The sequence below is a fragment of the Coturnix japonica genome, chromosome 1, assembly GCF_054131305.1.
Source record: "Coturnix japonica strain WE chromosome 1, WE-NBRP24, whole genome shotgun sequence".
Taxonomy (NCBI): domain Eukaryota; kingdom Metazoa; phylum Chordata; class Aves; order Galliformes; family Phasianidae; genus Coturnix; species Coturnix japonica.
In genome coordinates, this window is record NC_140663.1 from 134100203 (window position 1) to 134123873 (window position 23671).

Sequence of the window (23671 nt, forward strand, 5' to 3'; positions counted from 1 at the left end):
CAGAAAGACTCTCAGTCACAATGGTTATATAACTGTTTCCAGTCCTCAGCTTTGAAAACTGAGTTTCCTTAGATGCTTGCAGTTAGGACCCCACCATCTCTAATCATTTTTCAAATATTTATTTACAAAACACCTATACTTCACAATACTACACATTTGGCTTTGACCTCATACAGGAGAGTCTTACTCCTGGCATTTTATATAAATATTTATTTTCCATCACTTTCTTCTTTCTCTTTTGTTCAGTGACTCTTGTCCCCACACCTGAGCATATCCTGCTGTCCCCTCTCCATCCCACAACTGCCCTTATACTCAGACAAAGCTATGACTAACACAGACCATCAACAGTGTACCAGATTTACTCCAAGTGAAAGCCAAGTACATTCAAATCCTTTTATTCTACATATCCAAAGCATAATTGACATTTAGTCATCAGAACATGCATGTATCATAAACCTGGCTTAATAGAATCATAGAATGGCTTGGGTTGGAAAGGACCTTTAATATCGTCTAGTTTCAGCCCCCTGCTATAGGCAGGGACACCTCCCACTAGACCAGGTTGCTCACAGCCCCATCCAGCCTGGCCTTGAATGACAAACAAGCATAAATAAATAACAAAATAACCCCAGGTATGAACATTTCAGGAACTTTGCAAATCAGTACTGATTTTTAAAGGGCCTGAAGTCTTCACCCACAATCCCAGACCTCAAAGACATTATCTTCCTGACTTCAGTGCCAGTCTGAACAGTCTGCTCACGTATAGGCACATCTGTACTGAAAATTGTTAGCTCTTGAAAATATAATGCTATTCTTTGGGGGACAAAAGAGTCAATTTCCATAAACGTTAGTTCACTCTGCATTTTAAAAAGATCTCAGTCTCATTCAATACATTGTTTGTTTTTTATAACCTTTAAAATTACAGAAAGATATGTCACTACCCAGTATCTGAACTGATTTACTTCCTGTCCTTTTCCATAAATAATATCTAGCAACAGAGAACAGACAAAAAAATGATTTGATAACTGAGAGTTTACAAAACAGATCAAGAAAATTTCCTAGAATTTTCCCTGGCAAGAAAACAATTATTGCTATTGTAAATCAAATAGACGTTTGAGTAGTAGCTTGCAAACATCCCACTGAAAACTGAGATGGTTTACACATGTTTTAAAAATCTTTTAAAATGTTAAAAGATTTCCTGTGGATTTGCAGCTACGTCCTTCTAGAAGAACATATTTTTTACAAATGTTAGATTTAAAAAATAGATTCAAAGCCTGCAATTACACATTGTAAGAAACCACATGAAATTTACAGCGCTCCTGAACAGACCATCATTGCACTTTTCCAATGAAACAAAAAAAGGACAAAGCTCCCTGACTGCTCATGGTGTTTGTTACTAACAGAAATTACTTTACTAAAGGGAGGGCAGTCAATCTCTGTGACCTTGGTGTACTCATAAAGGTTGTTAAATGTAGGAAATTTGGAAAAACAGCAAAAAATTCTTTAAAAATGTAGTTAAGACCACAGCTCCCTCATATTCTTAAAGCAAAGGCATTTATACTTGTTCACAACACCCCAGTCTGGCTGAGGCAGGCAGGGCTTTCTGCGTCCCTGTGTCCCAGCCCCTGCTCCAGCAGCAGCACCCAGAGCAGGGTGCCCAGGCCCATGGCCAGGCGGCTCCTGTAGAGCTGCAGGGAGGAGAGCCCACAGCCTCTGGGCAGCCTGTGCCAGTGCTCCGGCACCGCACAGCGCAGCGCTGCTCCTGGTGTTCAGGGGGGGCATTCTGTCCCCTCTGACACAAACTATTCCTGACACCAACTTTAGTTTGTGTCCACTTCCTCTTGTTCTGTCACTAGACACAACCAAAAAAAGCCTAGTTTCATCTTCCCCGCACCCTCCCTTCAGGTATTTATAGACATTAATGTCTATATCTTTATGTTATCATAAAGTCTTTAGTTCCAGAGATTTCAAAGTTTAGTATGCTCAATATTAAAATGGAGATAAGAATGCATAGCAGAAATAATTCCACATGTAAGTGCAGCCTGGGTCGAGGTCCTAGGAGACTGTACAACATTACTGAAAAAGATCCCATCGTTTCTTTAAAAAGCTTCATGGTTGAAGATTTAAAATTACAGTTTCAAAAGGCAGTGTATTTTATCTTAAAAGTGCCAAATGAAAGTAAAGGATTTCTTTGCTTTATACATCTTTAAGAACTCAGAGGTAATATTTCTAAGCATTGCTATCATACATACCTTTGCTAGCAGCTGTACGACTGAATAAAAAGCTTTGCAGATTCACAACTTCAGCTGAATAGGATTTACCATAGCAGATGTATCTAAGCACATCTTCTCACATGCAAGTACTTTTCATACCAACATCTCATCAAGCCAAAAAGAAATGCATTTTCATTATGGAAGGGATTAAAAGGTGCATACACGTACAGCTCGCAGAAATTTCACTCAAAGTTTACCGTATTCCATAATGACTACTTTGATTCAATGGAATTATAATCCATCCATTGCAATGCAAGTGTCTGCATAAGACTGAGTTTCAGTGCCACATGGGCAACCACAACCACGAAACCTGAATCTGATGTGACAAACACTATCTGTAAGGCATGAAAGAATTACAGTTTGTACTAACTTGTCTTCCTTCCTGAGGAGTCTGCATTTATTTCAAAAAGTAGTAAGTAACAACAGCGAAATCCTTATAAACCATTTCACCTCAAAGCCCATATTGCACAAGGAAAAAACTATGATATTTCTATGCATCACTACACGTTTATTGACTAAGAACGCCAACTGTCATTTTAGCAATGACTTACCTAATAAAGTCCTACTGCAAGTCCTCACGGTCAGCTTCTTCCTGACAATTCACAGTATCACTATCTCGGTACTCATTTTCTTTCTGGATGATACCCCTTTCTTTTTGGTTGTTTAATTCTTGAGCTTCTTTAAACGCTATCTGGTTGTGGTAAGCAGTGCCTTTAAGTACCATCTGGTTCACATCAAGAAAATATAAAACACGCACCTTGTTCCATAATTGCCTCCACCAGCTTTTGAAGAAAGACCCAGAACTTCTCTGAAGCTCAAAAGATGAATACAAATGCAAGTGGTAAAACTGTAAGTTCATGAGATTCCCAGATTACCGAAGGAGACATCTATTAGCACTACACATTTTCTAGTAGGCTTCACATTCCAAGAGCGTGATTTATGCTTTCTGAAAGTTTTTCCTCAAACACCTTCCTTAGTTGCGCTGCATTTTTACTATACCCTGCCAGAATTTACGATCCTTCCAACTTTGCTCTTGCAGACAAAATCTGACCATTAAAACATCATGAACAGCTTTGTGTTCTACCTCTCTTGCTACCTGCTGTTTATGCTGCTATGCCAACCTCAATTCGATAAGTGCATGCATTAGTTTCAGGACTCCCATACAGCATCTTCATAGTTCCCGTGACACTCGCAAGGATTTAACTTTTAGAAATTCTTTTCAATTTTTAAGTAGCTTCTATTATTTTAAAAAACAGAATTTTAAGAGTGTAAAAAGTGTGTTTGTTCTTATAAGAGACAAATATATTTTACAGAACAACTATTTGTCAGCAGTGCTCTGAACCAAACACTGCACACGGTGGTCAGAACTACAAAGTAAAAAAACTTCCCTCCCCTTTCAGGTTTGCTGACTAACTGCTCCATGAAATACTCATTAACTGCCTAGCACTTGAGCCTCCACATCAATCACTGCTGCGGCCACAGCCACTACCACCATGCTGAGGGAGCAACACAACTGAGAAGCCAGAAGAGAATGAAAGGACTTCAAGGAGAATGAGCAAATGATAAAGGCAGCTTCTATGCATCTATATACCACACTGCTCTTAGGGCTCCAGGTCTTGGAATTAGACATTCATCATTCTTCATAAACTGCTGTTTCTCTTAATTTATAACTCATAACTGCAGAGAAAGGAAGACAGATAGTCAACATGGGTTCAAGAAGCATGAGGCAAAAAAAGAAAAATTCTATTAAAAGATAAAAAGGCATAAACTAACAGCTTAAAATCAGCTCTCAATTACTTGAAAGCAACACAGATTTAACCTAGACAGAACAAACCACTGCCCAGCCAGAACAGCTGCTGAAAATTCACTTGATAGAGCTCTGCATATTCCAGTGTTCTGATGCAAACACAGATATTACTACTTAGATTTTCTTGCCTTTTGTCTCCATCATGTGACCACATTTCCTTCTGCGTACCCCAGGATTATCTCTTACCCTACTTACAGATAACTTCTTCACTTCATAGCTTCCTAGTCTTACCAAACTATCACCTTTTTTTCCTAGGATCCAGGGGCACTAGCAGTCTTCCTTCTTCCCCTCTGTGAGAGGGAGAGAGAGCTGGGACCCATCAACCTTCCTTCACCTGCCGGAAAGGCAAACAAAGCTAGTGGCTATGAAGGCCGCAATATACTATAAGGCCAGAAGAGAGGTAATATTCTGAAAAAAGCTCCCCTAGAATCATAGAATTGCTCAGGTTGGAAGAGACCTTAAAGATCATCAAGACCAAACGCAACCTAACCATACTACCCTAACTAATAACCCTCTGCAAAATCATGTCCCTGAGCACCACATCCAGACAGTTTTTAAACAAATCCAGAGATGGCAACTCAACCAACTCCCTGGGGAGCCAATTCATGTGCTTAACAACCCTTTCCATAAAGAAGTTATTCTTTGTAGGGCTCACCCTATAGAGCAGGGATTTCAGTACTGCTGACCAACAACTGATAGTAAAGCACAATTCTTCCAATAACTATCAAAGTTAGTCTTAAATACCTTCTTCTCCAAGACATCCTGGAAGTAGAACAAGAAGGCATACACCATAAAAACTACTTTCAATCATTTAATATTCTTCTGCTAAGATAAACTGAATACAAATCTAAGAAACAGCCATATAAACCGAGTAGCAGCTTTAGGAAGCAGATTGAAACAGAGTTAAAGAGAATATGTTTCAGGTAGAGAGAAGAGCAGCAATTCCTCCTTATCAGCTTTTGTGTACTGCTAGGAACAGAGAGAACAATAAAACAAAGAAGTTAGGGCAGATTAAAGTAGTAAATTCAGTTAGCCCTCATACATCTCAGACCAAAGAGCTAAAACTCCCAGAGCCCCACTGAACTTCAACCAGTCAGATAAGCTCAGAGCTGAACAACCCAAGCCTGCAGTTTGCCAAACAAGCAGAATACAGACAAGCATCACTTCAGCCAGCTCAGTGTACACACAAAACAAACTAGTACACTGTGAACAAGAAAAGCACACGAGACAAAAGCAGAAGAGCAAGCAAAATAAGGGGAGAAGCAGTGTGTGAGAATGGGTAAAGATAGGCTGACAAGAAGCTAAATCAGAAGTGTAAGACAATCCTGGATAACATAAGAAACAGCAAATCCTTCTCCTGGGGGAGGTGGGAGAAGTACTAAAACAGATAATTACAGAAAAGTTATCCTCTAGTACCCTGTGTGCTTTTGAGCTCTTCTCTTATCTACCCATATACAAGAAAATGAAAAACCTCTAGTCATAGTGCTAAAATTCAGCTCCTGAAAGTACACACAATTTTATTTAGAATAAAAATGTAACAACAATAATGCGCTTACTATGAATACTTCCTAATTCATTTTATTTACTTAGACTATTTTCTTTGGAAAAATCTCATAATGGACTGAAATACAAGCAATGGAGCATGAAACAAGAATGATAAACATCTACCATTCCAAACAGTCTCCTAATCCAAGCTGCAGTTCTGTGTGGCTGCAGTTAAGCTTCTCAGTCAATCTGTTTGTCAGATGCCGTCCATCAGTTTTACTATTACTCTATACCAATGCCCAGCAGCCGTTTAGATGCTTGCTACTGACCCATATCACAATAGGATTCTTTATCATATTGTCAGGTATCTGACAATTTAATCAAAAGAAAAAGAGATATACAATAATGTGAAATAATCTGCAGGTGTCAGAGGCAGGGCTACAAAACAAGGCAGTGTGCAGTTACATGCTCATTGACCTGCCAGCTTTAGAGTGGGGATATAGGTGACAGAGAAAAAAAGCTAAGACCTTGCTGAAAAAAATGTCATGTATTACAGAGGACCAGAACACTTTAAGAAATGCTATGTTCAGTTACTCTATGCACTCTGCAGAAACACAAACAAGAGGAAACCAACCCCTCATAGAATCATAAAATGGCCTGGGTTGAAAAGGACCACAATGCTAATCTAGTTTCAACCCCTCTGCTTTGTGCTGGGTTGCCAAAGACCAGACCAGGCTGCCCAGAGCCACATCCAGCCTGGCCCTGAATGCCTCCAAGGATGGAGCCCCTGAATCATTTAGTTTGGAAAATACCCATAAAAATACCAATCCAACTATCAACAAACTACCACATCTACCACTAAACCACATCCCTACTCTCCTCAACTACACAACTGAGAAGTCAGAAAACAGGCAATTTCAGCTACGCAAAAAGGCAAGTTATTTTCCTCTACAGATGGTCAGGCACTACAAGATATTGCTCAGAGACACTGTAGCTTCTCCACAGATTCAAACCCTGTGGACAAGGCCCAAAGGAACCTGCTCCAGTTGTACTTCTGAGCCAGGAATTGGGCTCAGTGGCTGTCAGAGATCCTATCCTACCTACATAATTCTGCAATAAATAAAAGTGACTAGTAGCAGAGAAAAACAATAATTCATGAAGTTACTCTTCTCATTTAAACCTTGTTAAATCAACAACAGAAAAGATACGGCTTGAGCTTGAAAAAGACTCTTCCAACAAGGTTTCAACAGTAAGCAAAGTTCACTCATGTTTGAAGTCTCTTGGAATCTAATGGTCCTAATCCCATAATTAAAACTGGAGATCTAGTTAATGGATGAAAAAGTTACATGACAACTACACTATGAGGAAGACTGGCCTGCTGCACGTCTAGTTTCTCTGGTGTCTTCCAGCCTCAGCCCTTACTTCAGGCTCACAGCTGATTCCTATGCTCCTCTTTACTTCACCTCCTACTCTTAGGAATTCCTCAGCCAACACAATCAGTTGCTATTCCACTCATCCCTAAATCCTCAGCTGTAGTCTGTATGCAAATACACAGAAATGAAGTCAAGAATTGCAAATAGCTACTTTTGAGTGTGAAAATATACAAAGCGAGATATAAGTTTATTTGCCACTTAAAGAAAAGCCAGTGCTAGAATAACAATAGAAATATGTTACTGTGTTATATGAAAAAAAGTACTCTTTCCTACATTACTACCTCTAAAATTCCATTTTACATGCATTTAAGCTTGCCTAAGTTCTAAAAATAGAAGTCTAAGACTCAGCAAGTTCTGTCCATTCATACTGTTACACCAAATATGTAAATGGGAAGTTCATTATAATCCCTGGAATGATTAAGATGATCATAACATTGAAAATTTAACTGTTTGTATATCCTATATTTTAGTGTATGTGTAATAAGTCTACAATTAATACTAATTAATAATAGTAGTAATGAATACATTACTGTCAATTTTAAAAAGCAGCCATTACCCTGGAAATATATAGCAATGTCTACCCAGACATTTTTTCCCCCCCATAGGAATTCTTGACATGTTCAACTATCAGAACAATGCAATTTGGATAAACTAGCATACATAGGATGTTAGATACACTGCAAGCCACTTTCACAACTGCCTTCAGCAAAGAAAGTAGGGGCTTTTTCTCCTTAACAAGATATTGGCCACTCAGAAACAGTGTTGTTTTACTGAGTATTCCTTCCACTATTCAATGGAGTTTGAATAACAATGTACAACACACAGTCAACATGTGACACTACATTGAGACAACCGCACCTCCCCTCTAGGAGGCTTTTATGATTCATTAGTTCTGGAGAAAATAGCCAACCAATTTTTCAAATGATTTAACTCCTAAAGGCACTTACTCTGATCTGCACAAGCTCAGCTTTTACAGCAGAGGAACAGCTCCATACTACCTACTACTATTTCTTAAGTAGGTTACAACTTAAAATATTCTGTTTCTTAAAAGTGGCAATAACTTTGAAGTATATCATATATACCACATACACAGATTTCACATTAGAAGTTCCCACAAAAGTTCCTTCCAATTCAATGAAGTTTGGCTTCTTTCATAAGAGTGACCTTGAGCTCCCCTTGGTTTACATCCCAACTCCCCAACTTTACATCTCCAAACCAATATTTTTTAATCCCAATTGTGATACCATTGAAGATTGTTGCTGAAGAGAATGTAGTATTTTTTCAGCTTCTATAATCATGCAGGTGACCAATTGTCAAACTCTTGACTATATAGCCAAGGACCTGGAAGAAACTACTTCCACACCCAGATGACCAACTAGCAATTTGCATCCTTGCTGAGCTGGTAGTTTATTAGAATTCCATTCAGCTAATGTTTCCAATTCTTTAACTCCTACTGTTAAGATGTTTTCTACAATGCTTGCTTACTTTTCCAGCTTACACTGAACAGGTTTCTTACTTTGTCTTGGATATTCCGGAGGAGTATTTTTGGTTAAGCATGCCTCCCTCCCATCACTCCTGAGTTTCCAGCTTACATATTTACAAGAAGTAACTGGTCTCTGAAGGAAGGTCAGCATCTCCAAGTACCATCCTGAAAAGCACCAAACAGGACCTGAAACTACATGCCACTCTTCCTAGAATTATCACGTTATTTCACAGAATCAGGTAGTAAAGCATCAAGTCAGTTATGAATATCATGATTTGTTTCATCAGTCCTTCATTATGTTCCTTAAATGGTTTCATTCTTGCACAGTGATTTATTCTTAGAAAATAATTATGCTTCACAGCAGAGCAACCACTGCCCTCTGAGACTGAAGACTGTATCAGTGCAAGAACACACTTCATGCCATTTAAACAATCATTACCAAGATCTAAAGCATTGCTCATACAAGAGACCACAGGTGTTTCAAGAATTATCAACACTGCCATTCTAGAATTTTCAGAAAGATCAACACCTACCTCAGTTTTGTTCAAAACATGTTTCGTTGCTAATCTCCTTTTCCCTTTTATTAGTGGCCATGTCAATCTTCATCATACAGATAGGTCAAGTCAGACCAGCTTCCTTGACAGTATTTAAAAACCAAATGTTGAAAGGACTTTAAGGTACCTTGTAAGGCAACTCAGAACATTAAAACAATCATTTTAGCCTAACACTTAAATCAAAAAATTAGTCTAAGTTTAGGCTGCAAGTACTTCCAGAGAGCAGGCAGCGCGATGAATACTAGATGCTTCAAAGAATACAGGTTTCTTTGCATTCATCAGGTCTTGTGCTGCACAGACAGCAGCAAAGTCTTTGTGCTTGGAGCTCAGTTCACTATCATCACTTCACCAAGCTTCAAGAGGAAATGCTTTCCTGTTACTGACTTTGAAGGCAACATATGAAAACTGCCAGCACACCTGAGGGGGGAAATCACTCAATTAAAATGGTTCTCTACCCTTCTCATTTAGCTTTTGTCATCAGTAGAGCTGAGCTGGCACGGATTCCCCCATATTCTCCTCCCCTCAAAGCAGTCTCAGAAGAAAAAAAATAATAAATGAAAGTTTAAATTTTATCCTTTATTGTTGCCAATGACTGTGCCTACAGATGTAATCTCTATCAGCAGAATGACAATACACAAACTTTTCCCACTGCACCTCAAAATAACATGTACCCCTAAAAATAAGGAGTTGTTTTAGTATCGGTAATCAAGAGGACTGGAAGTTACTCTAATGCAGGCAGCTAAGTAACAGAAATTTAAAAGCATCTTATTAACACAAGAGTTAAACCATCTGCCATCTTAAAACACTGTACAGCCCTAGAGCAAGGTACTGATGGTTCCACTGTATTTTTGTTTCCTTCCCTAGATTTTAGCCTGCCTATATTATAAGAAGCCAAAAACTCAATCAATTCCTCATCAGATTGGTGCTAACAACTTCCATTAACAGTAGCAGTTAGCAAAAAACATGGAGTTCTCATCATTGTTGTAGCTCCCAAGCACAACATCTCAAGACAAGACTTTGAGTCAAAGATTTTCTAGGGCTGCACCAACCTCGACACTATTCCCATCAATCATTGGCTGGCTTCTCCTAAAGGTGGGATGCAGGGCAGTCATCTCACTGGAGACAAGCACAGTGAAAAAATAAGTTGGATAGAGTTGTTAGGTATCTATACAATAGAAGTAAAAGGAAATACCCCTAAAAATAGGATAAATAGACAACACCTCCTGTTGTGTCTGTAAAAAAAAAAAACACCAAAACCTAATGTTCTAGAAGAAAAAGAAGGGGGGCCAGGGGAAGAACTCCCTGAAAAGCAATTCTGAGAAGTTAAATCAAACAAAGCATATTACAATGGAATTGAATTCTATTCAATGCTTGCATCAACAACACAGCTACTGAATACAGAATGCATTTAAATATGCCAATGATGTACAGCTAAGGACGAATTAAAACTCAGATCAATTCTGCAAATTAAGTGAATTGGCAGAAAAGGAATAAAATCCAGTGGGGATGTGCATAAAGCTCTACAATTAAATGGAAATTATTGGTTGTATAAAAAGACAATGGGAAATGTAAGTAATAGCCTTTGAGAAAAGAAGCAGTGTCTAAATCTCGAGCTGAAAGTCAGTGTCAGACAACTGCAAAATAAGCAAGTGTAACTGTACAACCAGAAAGACAATTTGTAGAAGAAATGAAGTAATCTGTTCTGCTCCACATTCTATTATACACACAGATGAAAAAAATGTACCCCCACTAAAGCATCACATTTCCACCTGGAAAAGCAAAGATTTCCATGTGGAGTACAGCACCCAGGCCTGGGGCCCTCAGTACAGGAGGGGACATGGAGCTCTTGGAGCAGGTCCAGAGGAGGGCCACTAAGATGATCAGAGGGCTGGAGCACCTCTCCTATGAGGAAAGGTTGAGGGAACTGGGGTTGTTCAAACTGGAGAAGAGAAGGCTCTGGGGAGACCTCATTGTGGCCTTCCAGTACTTGAAGGGAGCACATAAAAAGGAGGAGAACAGCTGTTTTCCACCCAAACCATTCTGTGATACCATGATTTCAAGAAAAGAACTGGCACAAATCCAAAGAAGTGAAACAAAACAAATGACCTATAAGAAGTAGAAGATGAGCCAGATTTGGTTATTTTTTCAGAGGAGAAGGCTGAAAGAGAACTTCCAAAGAACCAAAGTACCCACTAGGCTAAGGGATTGATTTTTCTTCTATGTTCCTCAGAAAATCCACATAAAGCGCTGGAGGGAAGACAACACCGCTTTGTAGCAAGAAGGGCAATGAAACCCATGAAGGAATTACCAGAGGTTCCTCTGAAGCGACCAACACAAAAAAATAAACAAACCAAACACTATAGTGTCAGTAGCAAGATCTCAAAACACTTTTTATCCTTCCTATTCCTTAAACATAGGAAAGGGAGGCAAAAGAAACAAACCTATAAGAGCTCATTGGTTCTAACATTCACTTCAGTAGAAGACACCAAGGCATGCTAGAGCATTTCTCTGCTTTTTTTCTAGTTTCAATACTAGCAACATTTACAGCTTTTTATTCTCTTCTCCCCATTACCCTCAGCATAGCCTTAATTTTTAATTAGCACTCTTACGTTTTCGTGATGATGATGGTTACCATGGCTGCAAAGGAAGGAGCCCATCTTATGCTCTTGTTAGAGCCTTGGAAAAAAAAAAAAAGAAAAAAAAAAAAAAAGAAAAAAAAAAAAAGAAAAAAAAAAAAAACCACCTCAATATGACTGCACCAGAAGAAAAAGGAATCTTCTGGTTTCTATTTACCTTTCTTAATTCTGTAACTTGTGAGTCCACTGCTGATTTATACTTCCTCCTAGTAACAGAGTTAAACAGACTTTAAGAATTGGAAAGTATAATAGAAGTGAATTAATGAAAATCGATACTTCAGAAGACTTTAAAGTACTGATAATAAAGCTCATGAGGCTTACAGAATTAGACTAATTTCACTGCTTCATGTAAGAAAATTAGACAACAACAGTTCCAATGAAATAGTCTTCCAAGTGTGTGGTTTAAAAATATTACTTCCCCCATTCAATGAAACTCACAATAAATAATAACGTGTAATTATTAATGATATTACAGATGAACAACTGAGAAAGTGTGCCTTGATAAGAAGTCTTAAGGTCTCCCTTTAGTCTACCACACATAAAGCAGAGAGAAGGAGCAACACCTATCACAAATTCAATCCAGTAACCTGAGTGGCGACTATCTTGGACCACTGACTGCAGCCCTGGTTAAGGAATACTCCTCACCAGATTTTCAACATCTAGACATCCATCACAGCCTCCCATTGTATTACCCTGAGAAGAACTGCCTCTCCTTTCATCATACCTCACACCCTTCAGACCTGTGTTTCTCCACTGTGTAAAGAGGTAGCCTAAAATCACTCACCTTTCTGCACTGCTGCAGAGTGCAATTACTTTCTATTCTAACAGCTGTTTTTGAAAGACAAAGAAAATAACCCACATTACAGATATAGGATATAACAAAATCTTACCTCTGAAGTATATATGGGAATGATGTTACTGATGTAGAAACCTCCCTATGTAAACTATTGCATTCTTGTGAGAGAAGTCACAATGCCTTAATTATGTTAATTATTACTTTAGTTTTCAGTTCAGTGTTGCAAATAATAATTTAATTTACAACTGTACCAACTGCATATTCATCTCAACATCCAGACAGCAACTTCAGTAAGGTGAAAGATGTACTTCAGTGCTAGAAATTAATAGCTGCATTCTGTAAACACCTCAGGTACTTCAGCAGGTCTACCACTTCCAGTCACTCAGCTGCATTGCTTGCACCTGAGCTCCCCTGGGCTGGCCCTGCCTTCCTACCAGGTGTTCAACCACTGTTTCAGGCCATGACTTAATTTCCCCAACAACTCTGAAGTACCTAGCCTGGACACAAAACACTTTGTATCATCTCATCATTGTATCACAGATGCAACAGTCATCTGGCATCAAAACTAAAAGTTGGTTCTTGGGCTTGAAACAGTTCAAAGTTACTGACCCACAATTTTAGCTTCTGTCTATTCAAGTCCCTTCAACAGCCTGATGAGATTTCTGGCCTAAAATCTCTTTCACAAGCAGTGTTTTTAAGGAAATAATCCAGGGAGTGGTAGTGCTTCACATACTTCATGAAACCCTTAGGGCCACCCTCCATTCTTTCTCTACCCACCACACAGCCCGCATTCCCACAAATTCTAACTATGGTTTTTCTATCAACTCTTCTAAATACCTACATTGAAAGACAAGACTTAATCTAACATAATAGCAAATAGAATACTCAATAACATGTAATCTTGTTTGATGAGGCTTTTGCTTGTTTCATCTTGACTTATATTACTATTACCGGCACTGCAAGGAGCAAGTTTCCAAGACACACAGATCTATATAGGTAGTTGAAGTTACATGTATTGAGATCTGAAAGAGTTTATACCTTGCTATGAAAGAAAACTGAAGTTAGAAATGCATCCCCATTACATCAAATATATTACACAAATGATCAAACACATAATATGATTTGTCCCACTGTCCCACACAGAAAATTGTGTCATATTTACCCAAATTAGTCTAAATTTTTGACTACATAGCTGGAACATTGAAGAAAAAAAATATATATTTGAGGAAGTCTAAAATGCCTTCAAAATCTCTATAAGATAGCTTAAAAGGAAAAAACAAAGAAGAATCACTATGCTCTATTTTAGGCTCATACGATGGTCTCTTGCTTGTTTTAGGCACGCAGACACCTTACGCTCAATGTTCAGTTCATACATTAAAAAGCCTTCAATAGTACAGTCCTTCAGCAAAGCATTTTAGGCTCGACTCCAACTTTACCAGCAGCAAAGGCATTCACAGCAGAGTCAAACCATACCTCAGGGTTATCTGATAGCTCATTTTAAAACTCCTTGGAAAAAAATTGAACTCAAGCTACCCAACTATAAAGAGAAAGCTAAGATTAAAAAGCAAAAGGTGCCAGCACAGCATAGAATATACACGGAGCAAGCAATGGAATGATTCAACATTATTTACAGTACTTCCCCCCAGAAAGCTCACCTAGGAGGTCACACTAACCAAACCGTTCCCTAACTAAAGGAACAAGAACAAAAATTAACACTTCCCAGCTGTAGCTCTGTGTCACTAGTTGTCTTTCTTCAAGCAGAATAATTACTTACAATCCACTAAATAACTCCCATGTTCTCCTTTGTAATTCAACTCAAAGTTATAAATTGTCCTAATGTAATGGGTTTTTTCCTTAATTTTAAAGTATCAAACCTGCTACTTTACCAATTTTACTTCCCACTTGCTATCGTTTTGATTCAAAATAACATTTGGTTATTTACTTACTAATATTCTCCATACGAGAGGAAGAGAGGTTGCCAGGGACAGACTGTGTGCTCTCAGATATTGCTGTGAGCACTGCTCTTTGTCCTCCCTTCCCTGGCTTACACTGCTATTATTCAATATTCCTTGAAGCTGCAGAGTTACCATTAAATTATTTCGTACTCCAAGACATTCACTGAGTTTCTCTCCTGCTAGCACATGAAAACACTTTCAAAGTTTTATCCTAAGCTGATTTTTTTATTTTTTTTTTTAATATATAAATTGTATGAACTGTCCTAATTGTACCCTGAAAGTCCAGTCCAAGTCATCAGCAATCAGCATTGTGTTATCCTGACTAGAAGATGTGTCTGGCTTTGAGGTGTGAAGGGCCTCGTTTTGGTCATATCAAATAAGCCAGCAGTGGTTGAGCAGTTGAAGATAACTGCTTGATGCACAGGGCCAATGAAAAGTGAGCCCTTGTACACTGCTGGACAGTGTGTTTCCACAATACCGCACATAAAATGATATGTCAGCAGTCCCTCTGAAAACATCAAGTCTTCAGACTCAATGGGTGGTAAAATGAAACATAACCTGTAAAGCTGTGCAACTGAAAGTATGATTTCCCTCAAGTATTTTACATATACCGAAGTTACAGTCGCTAACAGATAAAAGTTCAGGAGAATACCTCTGCTCCCTCATTACCGCACACGTTCGGGAGCTATCCTACAAGACAGGATCACTCCCATCAACCGGGGAAAACGGCTTAAAGATAAATAAACCAGAACAAAGCTCGCAACCCACTGCATCACCTCGAGCTGTTCTGTGCCCAGAGCAGCTGCCCTTGGACCATTTCTCCGCTTCAAACTCCAAGACTCGTTGCCAGACCCGACAGAATCGCGGGACAGAACACGAAGAGAGGTAGCACACCCGCACGGCGCCTGCCTAAAGTCGGGCACCGCTTCGCTCCGCCGCCTCCCTTCAACGCGGCTGCACACGCCGGGGATTAACAGAAGTTTGAGGAGAAAGGAAAGCCTCGCAGGCGGCAAAGGGGAAGGAGGGCGCCAAGACATAGAAACCCGGCAAGAACGCGAGCCATTCCGAGTTATTCGGAGGCTTTTCCTCCCTCGGGCACTGACCTGAGCGTGCGGTTGCCGGCGCAGCCGCGGCGCTCCATGGCGGCGGGCACGCAGCTGGTGAGCTCGGTCCAGTCGGCGTGCAGCCCGCAGCTCCAGCCGGTGGAGAAGCGGGAGAAGAGCCATGTGTCCTTATCGCCGCCCGGGCGGTGGCAGGCGCACTTCTTCTGCCCGGCGCGGCAGTAGCAGGGCTGCTCCAGGCGGATGTTGCGCACCAGGTGCCTCCCGAAGGTGGTGCCGCCCGTCTTCTGGATGTGCAGGAAAACGATCACGTCGCGGCCCCGCATGTCGAAGCGCACCCTGCGGCACAGCTCCCCCAGCGCGAACGGGAACTTGGGCTCCAGCCGCGGCACTGCGGCCGCCGCCTCTTCCTCGTCCCGCTCCGCCGGGTGCCCCTCGCGGCGTGCGGCGGGGACCGATGCGGGCGGGCGGCGGGGGCAGGCGGCTCCGGGGCAGGCGGGCGACACGTACTGATAGACGATGAGCAGGAAGAGCAGAGCCAGCAGCGGCGGCAGCAGCCACCTGTTGAAGCGCTCGTCCATGGCGACGCGCGGGGCACGGCGTGGGTTTAAGCGCTGCCGGGCGCTGGCGGGGCGGCCGTCCCGCCCGGCTCCCTCGCGGCGGCCGGTGGCATGGCCCCCGCGGGGTCGCTCGGCTCAGCGTGGCCCTCCCGACGCGGCCATCCCCGCGTCCCGGCCGACAGAAGCCGAGGCACCGCGAGCCACCTCCGCGCTGCCGAACGACGGCAGCCCGCAACTCCGCTCCGCTGACAACTCTACGGCCCGAACGCACCGCTCAGCCTCCCGAACCGACCGCAGACCAATCGAAGCGAGGGGCCGCCGGAGTAGCCAATGGGCGGGCCTAGCACGCCGAGCGAACCGCCAATGAGAGCTCGCGGTGAGGAAATAAGGAGGAGGTGGGAGCCGCTCCTCTCTCCTCTCCAGGTATAAGGCTCAGACCAATAGCGCGTGAGGGGGCGGAGGGACCGGCCAATGAAACAGTGAGGGCGGGGAGGAAGGCAGCCAATCAGAGGTTTCGACAGGTGAGCGGGGTGTCCGTCCCGGCCCGCACGGTGAGTCCCGTCTCGGCAGTGGAAATGGTTTTAAGTTAAAAGAGGGAAGATTTAGGTTGGATGTTAGGGGGAAGTTCTTCACTAGGAGAGTGGTTAGGCCCTGGAACAGGCTGCCCAGGGAGGTTGTGGATGCCCCGTCCTTGGAGGTGTTCAAGACCAGGTTGGACGGGGCCCTGGGCAACCTGATCTAGTAAAGGTGGATGTTTGGTGGCCCTGCCAGGCAGGGGGGTTGGAACTACATGATCCTTGAGGTCCCTTCCAACCCGGGTCATTCTGTGATTCTGTGATTCTGTGATTCTGTAAAGCGCTTCATGTCAGAGCTGATTGCTCTGAAGGTATTTAATCACAGCATGGCTTTATTTACCGAGGGATTCATTAGATATCTGTCAGCGCCAGAATAACTTTCCTGCTCGGCCATCCTCCATCACCTTGACCCCAACCACATGAATGAGCTGCACACACACTGCCAGGATCACACTGCACTGTTAGGGTTTAGGCTGAGAGTGGGCAGACCTTGGTCTTGCCAAGACATTAAGACAGATGCACTCGTGTCTCAAATGAAATGTCATGGGCTGCCCGGTGAGTGTTCCCCTTGCACAGCCTCAGCCTCCTAAGTGAGGAAATAAGCACATTACCTCCTCCTTTACTAGCTGATAGGGAGCCTCTGCCACAGACAGCTGCGTATTTATAAATGTAAGATATGGAAGCACTTTGTTCTCACTTTTAGCCTATTCATTACCTAACAAATAAACGTCAAAACAGAGAAACAACATTAAATATAGCCTTGCTTCTGTAACAGATAGCTCTGGCATGGCTTGTGTTGGTAAATCTGCATTTGGAATAAAAGCACTGCTGAAGTATTTAGACTGAATTATCTCTCACTGTGCTTTCAGTGAGGTACAGAAATGCTACTGCAATTTAAGATATTCTCATTAAGTATCAGATTGTTCACACAGTACCTTCATCTCCCTGAAAAGGAGATCAAAGGTAAATCTGCTAAACAGAGAAACTGTGAAGCACAGTTACATTTAACATTTATTCAGACTTGGATAAGACAGGTCCTGATTGGTGAAGATTGTCTCTCTCTATATATATATTATCGGACAGAAAGGACGTACAGGAGAAGTAGGAGTATTTATAATTAGGCTTAGATGAAAAAAAAATTTGACTTTTAAAAACCTGTCACATTTCTGAAACTGGCAAAAAAGAAGTACACATGAATGAATGTGCTTATGCATCTCTCCCAGACAGCCTTTCACTTATGAATTTTAATATTCCTAATGATGTTCTGCAGACCGCATTTTACGTAGCGGTGCAGCTCAGAGTACATCCAGCCCCCACTCAGTCACACCGTAAGGAATACTGACAGGCTAGGTTAGGCTGCGGTTGGACTTGATGATCTTCAAGGTCTTTACCAACCTAGGTAATTCTATGATCTATGACAGCTCTACTGAAGGCGATCCCAGTTAGAGAAGCAGCCAGGGTCTCCAAGATGTAACCATGTGGCGTTATCCCTATGAAGAGAATGCGGTGTTTCTATTTGATACCATTTTATGTTCTCATTTAGAGAGGTGTGTCACAGTGCAAGGCCCCATGGGATTAAACTTTAATAAAATTTAGGTTCTATAGAAGTCAATGGCTATTGCTTTCCAGCTTCAATAAAGCAAGGATTAAAGCAAGGATAAGAGTCATTTTGAACTTAGTTTTGTTTCCACTGATTTAATAGGAAAATGACTAGATTCAAAACAAAGCTCTAAGGACTGCAAATACTGTTCAATCCCAACATTTTTCCCTTTAAAATATATCTCATCTGTAAGTCTCCAATAAGAGCTTAAGAATCATAGAATCATAGAATTACCCAGGTAAAGACCTTGAAAATCATCAAGTCCAACCGCAGCCTAACCATAGTACCCTAACTCTAACCCTACACTAAATCGTATGACTGAGTACCACATCCAAACGGCTCTTAAACACAACCAGGGATGGCGACTCAATTTTTTAAGGAAAATCCATTGTTAGTTGCAGTCTAGTTTTGAGGTACTCTTACAAAATGAATGAAGTTTCCACGTATTTCTAACAATTACAAGATTGAGGTTTCTCTTATTTTTTGCACAACACTTCTTCAAGACACAATATTCGCAGAGTATAGCTCAGAGTTCACCAGCTGTTCAAAGAAAATAATCAATGAGATAAATAAGTACAGTGAGATCTATTCCTCATTGTAATTCCAGGTGGAGTATATCCCCCTGTTAAAAACAGCAAGCAAAAATTTGTTTGTCATTCCTGCCAGAGAAGTGCTGATGTGAGAATACAAGCACAGTGTTTTACTAAATTACAACACAAAACGTTCCTTCTGCTTGGCACTTCACAGGTAACACACAACAGGTTTTTTTTTCTGAGTTGCTAAAAACAAAACCTGGCACTCTTACCATTTATTTTAGAAGTCAATATAACATTGGCCAGCCAGAATCAATGGGCATCTAAAGCAGTATCTGTGCCGACACCGAGGTTTGTACAAAATGCATGAGTAAGCAAATGATATTATGAAACAAAAGTGCAAAAGTATGATTTCATCCAGAAATTACCTGTCAGAAAAGTTTAAAATCTATTAGATCCGTTAATGGAAAATTGAAGCGACACTTCCATCACAATGGTTTCTTTAAATTATTTATCACCACTTGACCTGAGCTGTTTCAACACTTGTAGACAGTTGAGGTTTCCCATACACCATTTTTTTTCTCTGCATAGCAAGTCCCAGCTGTCTCCCTTGTCACATGGATGCAAACTGTAAAAGCACAATAGCTAAATTAATAGATTTATGCTAACTCAGGTCATCTCTTTGGGATTAATTTGTAGCAAGGTTCATAGCATAAACCTCCCTTATTTTTTGCCAGATTAAATTTTATTACATGCACTTATCAAGCCTTCTATTTCAATAGCACATTGAGTGCTTTATTCTTTCTTTATTCTTCCTTTTAAAGTAATCTATACCTTACACTGTCACCAGTCCACCGTCCTGTAATTCATTATGATGCTTTCATTTTCAATTCTCGTGCTTGCCATTATTTTTTTCTGTAGACAATAACTTTCTTGAACTTACACCCCCCCTTTTATTACCTTTAGTCAGAACACTGACATCTCAGAGGCAGTGTTTTCAGTCGAGGAGAGATGATAATGCATAAATGTGGGTCAAATTATATTCTTCAGTCACCAAGGCTGTTTTCATACACTGTCCTGGGACTGATAGTATCAGTTCACAATGGGTTTCATATCTACACTACACTACTGTTTCATAGTCTTAAATGTTTCATATCACATTCTCACAGTCTCACAGTCTCAGTATCACAGTCTGGTGCGGGTTGGAAGGGACCTTAGAGATCATCGAGTCCAACCCCCGGGATTCGAGCCTCTGTGTAGCAGAGCGGCACTTCTACCACTTGCGCCACAGGGGGGATTCAAACCCAGGCCTCCAGTGTTGCAAGCGGCATTGCTACTTCCAGTACATAAGAAATCACATCTACAAGTCATACGTTACACACTGCTACTTGCTGACAGTTCCACATGTAAGACACTGGCCTAGGAAAACTGGGACAGTCAGCATTTTATTCATTTCTTTTTTTGTTTGACTCAGCTAAATTGTCCATGGGACTTTTGGTTTTTTATGTTGAGTAACAATTGTTGTGAAGATAGTTTCTCCTCCAAAAAAGGACACAGGTGGACCTTTTTCTACCCAGAAGACTTGGTCATCTTTCGCTCTTGCAAAAGATACACAGTGGGCATCTGTACCAGCAAATGAAAAAGCACTATGATGGATGAGCACTATCACTATGTGCTCATCCAGCAAAGTAAACAATAATAAAATGCTCTGACATGTTTTGGCATGTGTCAAGCACTCCGGGAGTCAAACCATTCCAGAAGACATTTCCAATCGCTGAGAGCATCAGTGCAGGTCAGGTCGTGGCACGGCATATGGCTTCAGTATCTAAGAAAGATTCTGAGAATGTTTAATGTAGACTAGACCACCAGACCATTTACATTTCATAACTTAAGGTAGGAAAAACTATTTTCTCTCTTGCCATTTGCACTGCGACATAACCAAGCGTTACAATATTCAAGTTGAATTCCAGTATGTTTGCTAGCAAAGAAAATCTCTTTGTAGCCAATGCAAGGGGCTTACTGGCTTTCACTGCCTAGAGAACATGATGGCTGCCAGGGACAAGCAATGGCGAGCCTTGCTAGTGTCCAGCTGCAAACAAAATTGTAGCAAGAATGATGTGAGGTGTAATCCCTGACTGCAAATTAGCCAAATACCAGCCTCTGGCTGATGCTGCTGTTCAAGAAGATATGCACAGCTTCACAATGTGCCAGGTGAGAGTCAGCGAGTGGGAAGTTGCTTGAGTAAGTGTGAGATCAAATGACAGGGAGCAAACACTGGTCCTGCAGCAAAGGGAGCAGGCAGAGTATGAAATGCAGGGTATTTTGTTTTGGGGTTTGTTTTTTGTAATCCTCAGAAAACTAAACATAGGGTCATTTGTATATGCTTGTTCTGCAACTGAAATGTGTCACACAAAGACATCATTTATCATGTCACACACAGCAATCGGCTCTTGTTGCAGGCAGAGAAAAATCTAGGCCTGCTGACACACTCCTGGCAGTCTCCAGCCCTTCGAATGCTGCAATACTTATGATGCAAACTCTAGGGTAAGGAGCTTCTTTTGTTGACTTTTGTTGTCCAGGTTCTGGTACAAGTAGAAGCGCTACAGACCTACTCAGTGTCAATCATGTCAATATATAGTTGATATCTCCACTAAATTTGCACTTGGTCTTTTGTTTGTCCCATTAAAGAGCAACCTAACAGGATCCAAGACATTCCCTTGTTTAAAGACTGTGTTGCCCATGCCAATGTTCAAGTCCCCAGATTTCAATATCATCCCAAGAACTGATTCTGATCCAGGAAAATCAAGGCAGAGAGAGATTGGAAATCCCTTCTGCCTAACAAAAACTAACAAATATCCCTATCGGTATTCCTTCCAAGGCCCCACATTTTCTAACAGAACACAGGAGCTGCAAGACTGTGTAACACTGCCACCTGGTGACATGCATTGTAGCAATATTTTCTTCCTCCTATCACGGCACAAAGAAACTTTTGCTTTCTTTCAGGTAATCTTAATTTGCCCATCCCCATCAAATAGAACCTATCCCACCATCACTTTAGCTGGAGCACTTCTGATTGTGTCTAGAAGTCAGACTACTAAAGTCTGCAAAGTTTTTTTAGGGCATACCTTGTCTTTTCCTTCAGGACTGACTTCTATATGTATATGGATAACTGAGGTCTAACTTGATCCAAAACCCCATCTCAGCTTTGTATGAGGTTTAAAATTGTAGTGTCTCTTGAGAAATTAATCTGAAGTAATATTAAAATTGATCCACATGACATAACCATTATTTTTGTCCATCTTTTAGCCTTTGGGATGCAATTTTAAAGACCAACCAATCAAGTATAAACAACAAAAAAAGCTCTAATAGCAACAACAAAAAGTCTTCCAGGAAGGCTCCCTTTCCAAGATGAAAAAAAAAAAAAAAGTGATTTCTGTACTATTTGATCTCAGACTCTTTCATCTCTTTCATCTGATCTTTGTGAGATATAGATGGAAAATGGAGAGAAGTGTAGATCGGGATCAACGTTCAGCACCTCTATCTGGCTTTCACAGCTGTCTGCAAGCCTGAACCTTTCTTTTATATCTGACCTCCAACACTTCACTGAAAATCATAGCAAGTTCTGAACTGTTATCACTTTCTGGGTTGCCACTTCTTACTGGACCTTACCTGGATTCATTTCAACAGGCTGACCTGGATACTTTGAAGTTTGAATTCATGGACCAAACACTGTTTATGTGCTGCTGTGTATTTAGACCAATTCATTCCTTTCTGAGAAAGACTCCAACTCTTCCTTGGGATTCTTTTTTTTTTTTTTACTCTTTCTTATTTACCTCTAGTTTTATAAGAAGCAGAGTTAATAGCACCACTTTGGTCCAGATGGAATACTGCTTCATTGCTTCATTGTTTTCTCTTCAGTATTTCCTTTTCAATTGATTTTCTCACTCAACCATACAATTCTGCAAGCCCTACACACTTGGCGGCGGCATTATTTCAACAGTGCTGGTCATCATGAAGATGTATTTAGAATAGTTTCCAATAAGGAAGCAATGTTTACACATATCTCTTAGAATTCTTTTTTATTTTCCCTTGAGAAACTTCTCAATGTTCTATCGGAAAAACACATTCATAGAAGGATGGTACAGTCTCCATAATGAATAAGTACTTTCCCTATAATTTCATTTTTCTTCTTGGATCATTTTAATAACTTAAAGGCATGTGATCAGTGATTCTTCCATTATACAAAGATTTAATGTCATTTCGTGTGTGTTTTCATAAAACCTATGAATGGAAATATGTACTTCTCTAGTTTGTCCTACCCCGGTAGCTAAAATACTTGGTCCCATTACCAGTTATAAGTTCAGTTGGACTCCCAGTAATTTCGAGAGGGACTCAAGTTTCATTATGAAGAGATTTAAGTTACCTCGCAGCTGTGGTTGCAGTAGAATTTCCCATTATCTCAAATATGACCAACCTAGAAAACTTAGCATTGGAAAGGGGAATAGAACAAGGTGGAATGGTCTTAATGAGACAGAGGAGGTTTAGGTTAGATATTAGGAGGAAGTTTTTCACACAGAGGGTGGTTACACAGTGGAACAGGTTGCCCAAGGAGGCTGTGGATGCCCCATCCCTGGAGGCATTCAATGCCAGGCTGGATGTGGCTCTGGGCAGCCTGGTCTGGTGGTTGGTGACCCTGCACATAGCAGGGGGGTTGAAACTAGAAGGGCATTGTGGTCCTTTTCAACCCAGGCCATTCTATGATTCTGTGATTTTAGAAAAGTTATTTGTACTCTAAGTGGCACTCGGTATGAAGCCCTGATCTGAGACATCTGCTTCCGGTATTAATTTACTGCATTTTATGCAGTAATTTTATGGATTAAGTATGCTGGGAAGCGTAGTAAACAGAATAACTGGGAACCTTAA

General features: G+C 40.9%; 1 protein-coding gene across 1 annotated transcript in view; it reads right to left on the minus strand.

Annotated features, from left to right (window-relative positions):
- The window catches only part of HS6ST3 (heparan sulfate 6-O-sulfotransferase 3), a 258742-nt gene extending 242531 nt beyond the window's left edge, over window positions 1–16211 (minus strand). The window contains exon 1 of the mRNA XM_015851553.3: window positions 15523–16211. Within this exon, the coding sequence (XP_015707039.2) occupies window positions 15523–16061 (539 nt within the window). The 5' untranslated portion in view covers window positions 16062–16211. The remainder of the gene's footprint in view (window positions 1–15522) is intronic.
- Between the last annotated feature and the right edge of the window lie 7460 nt (window positions 16212–23671).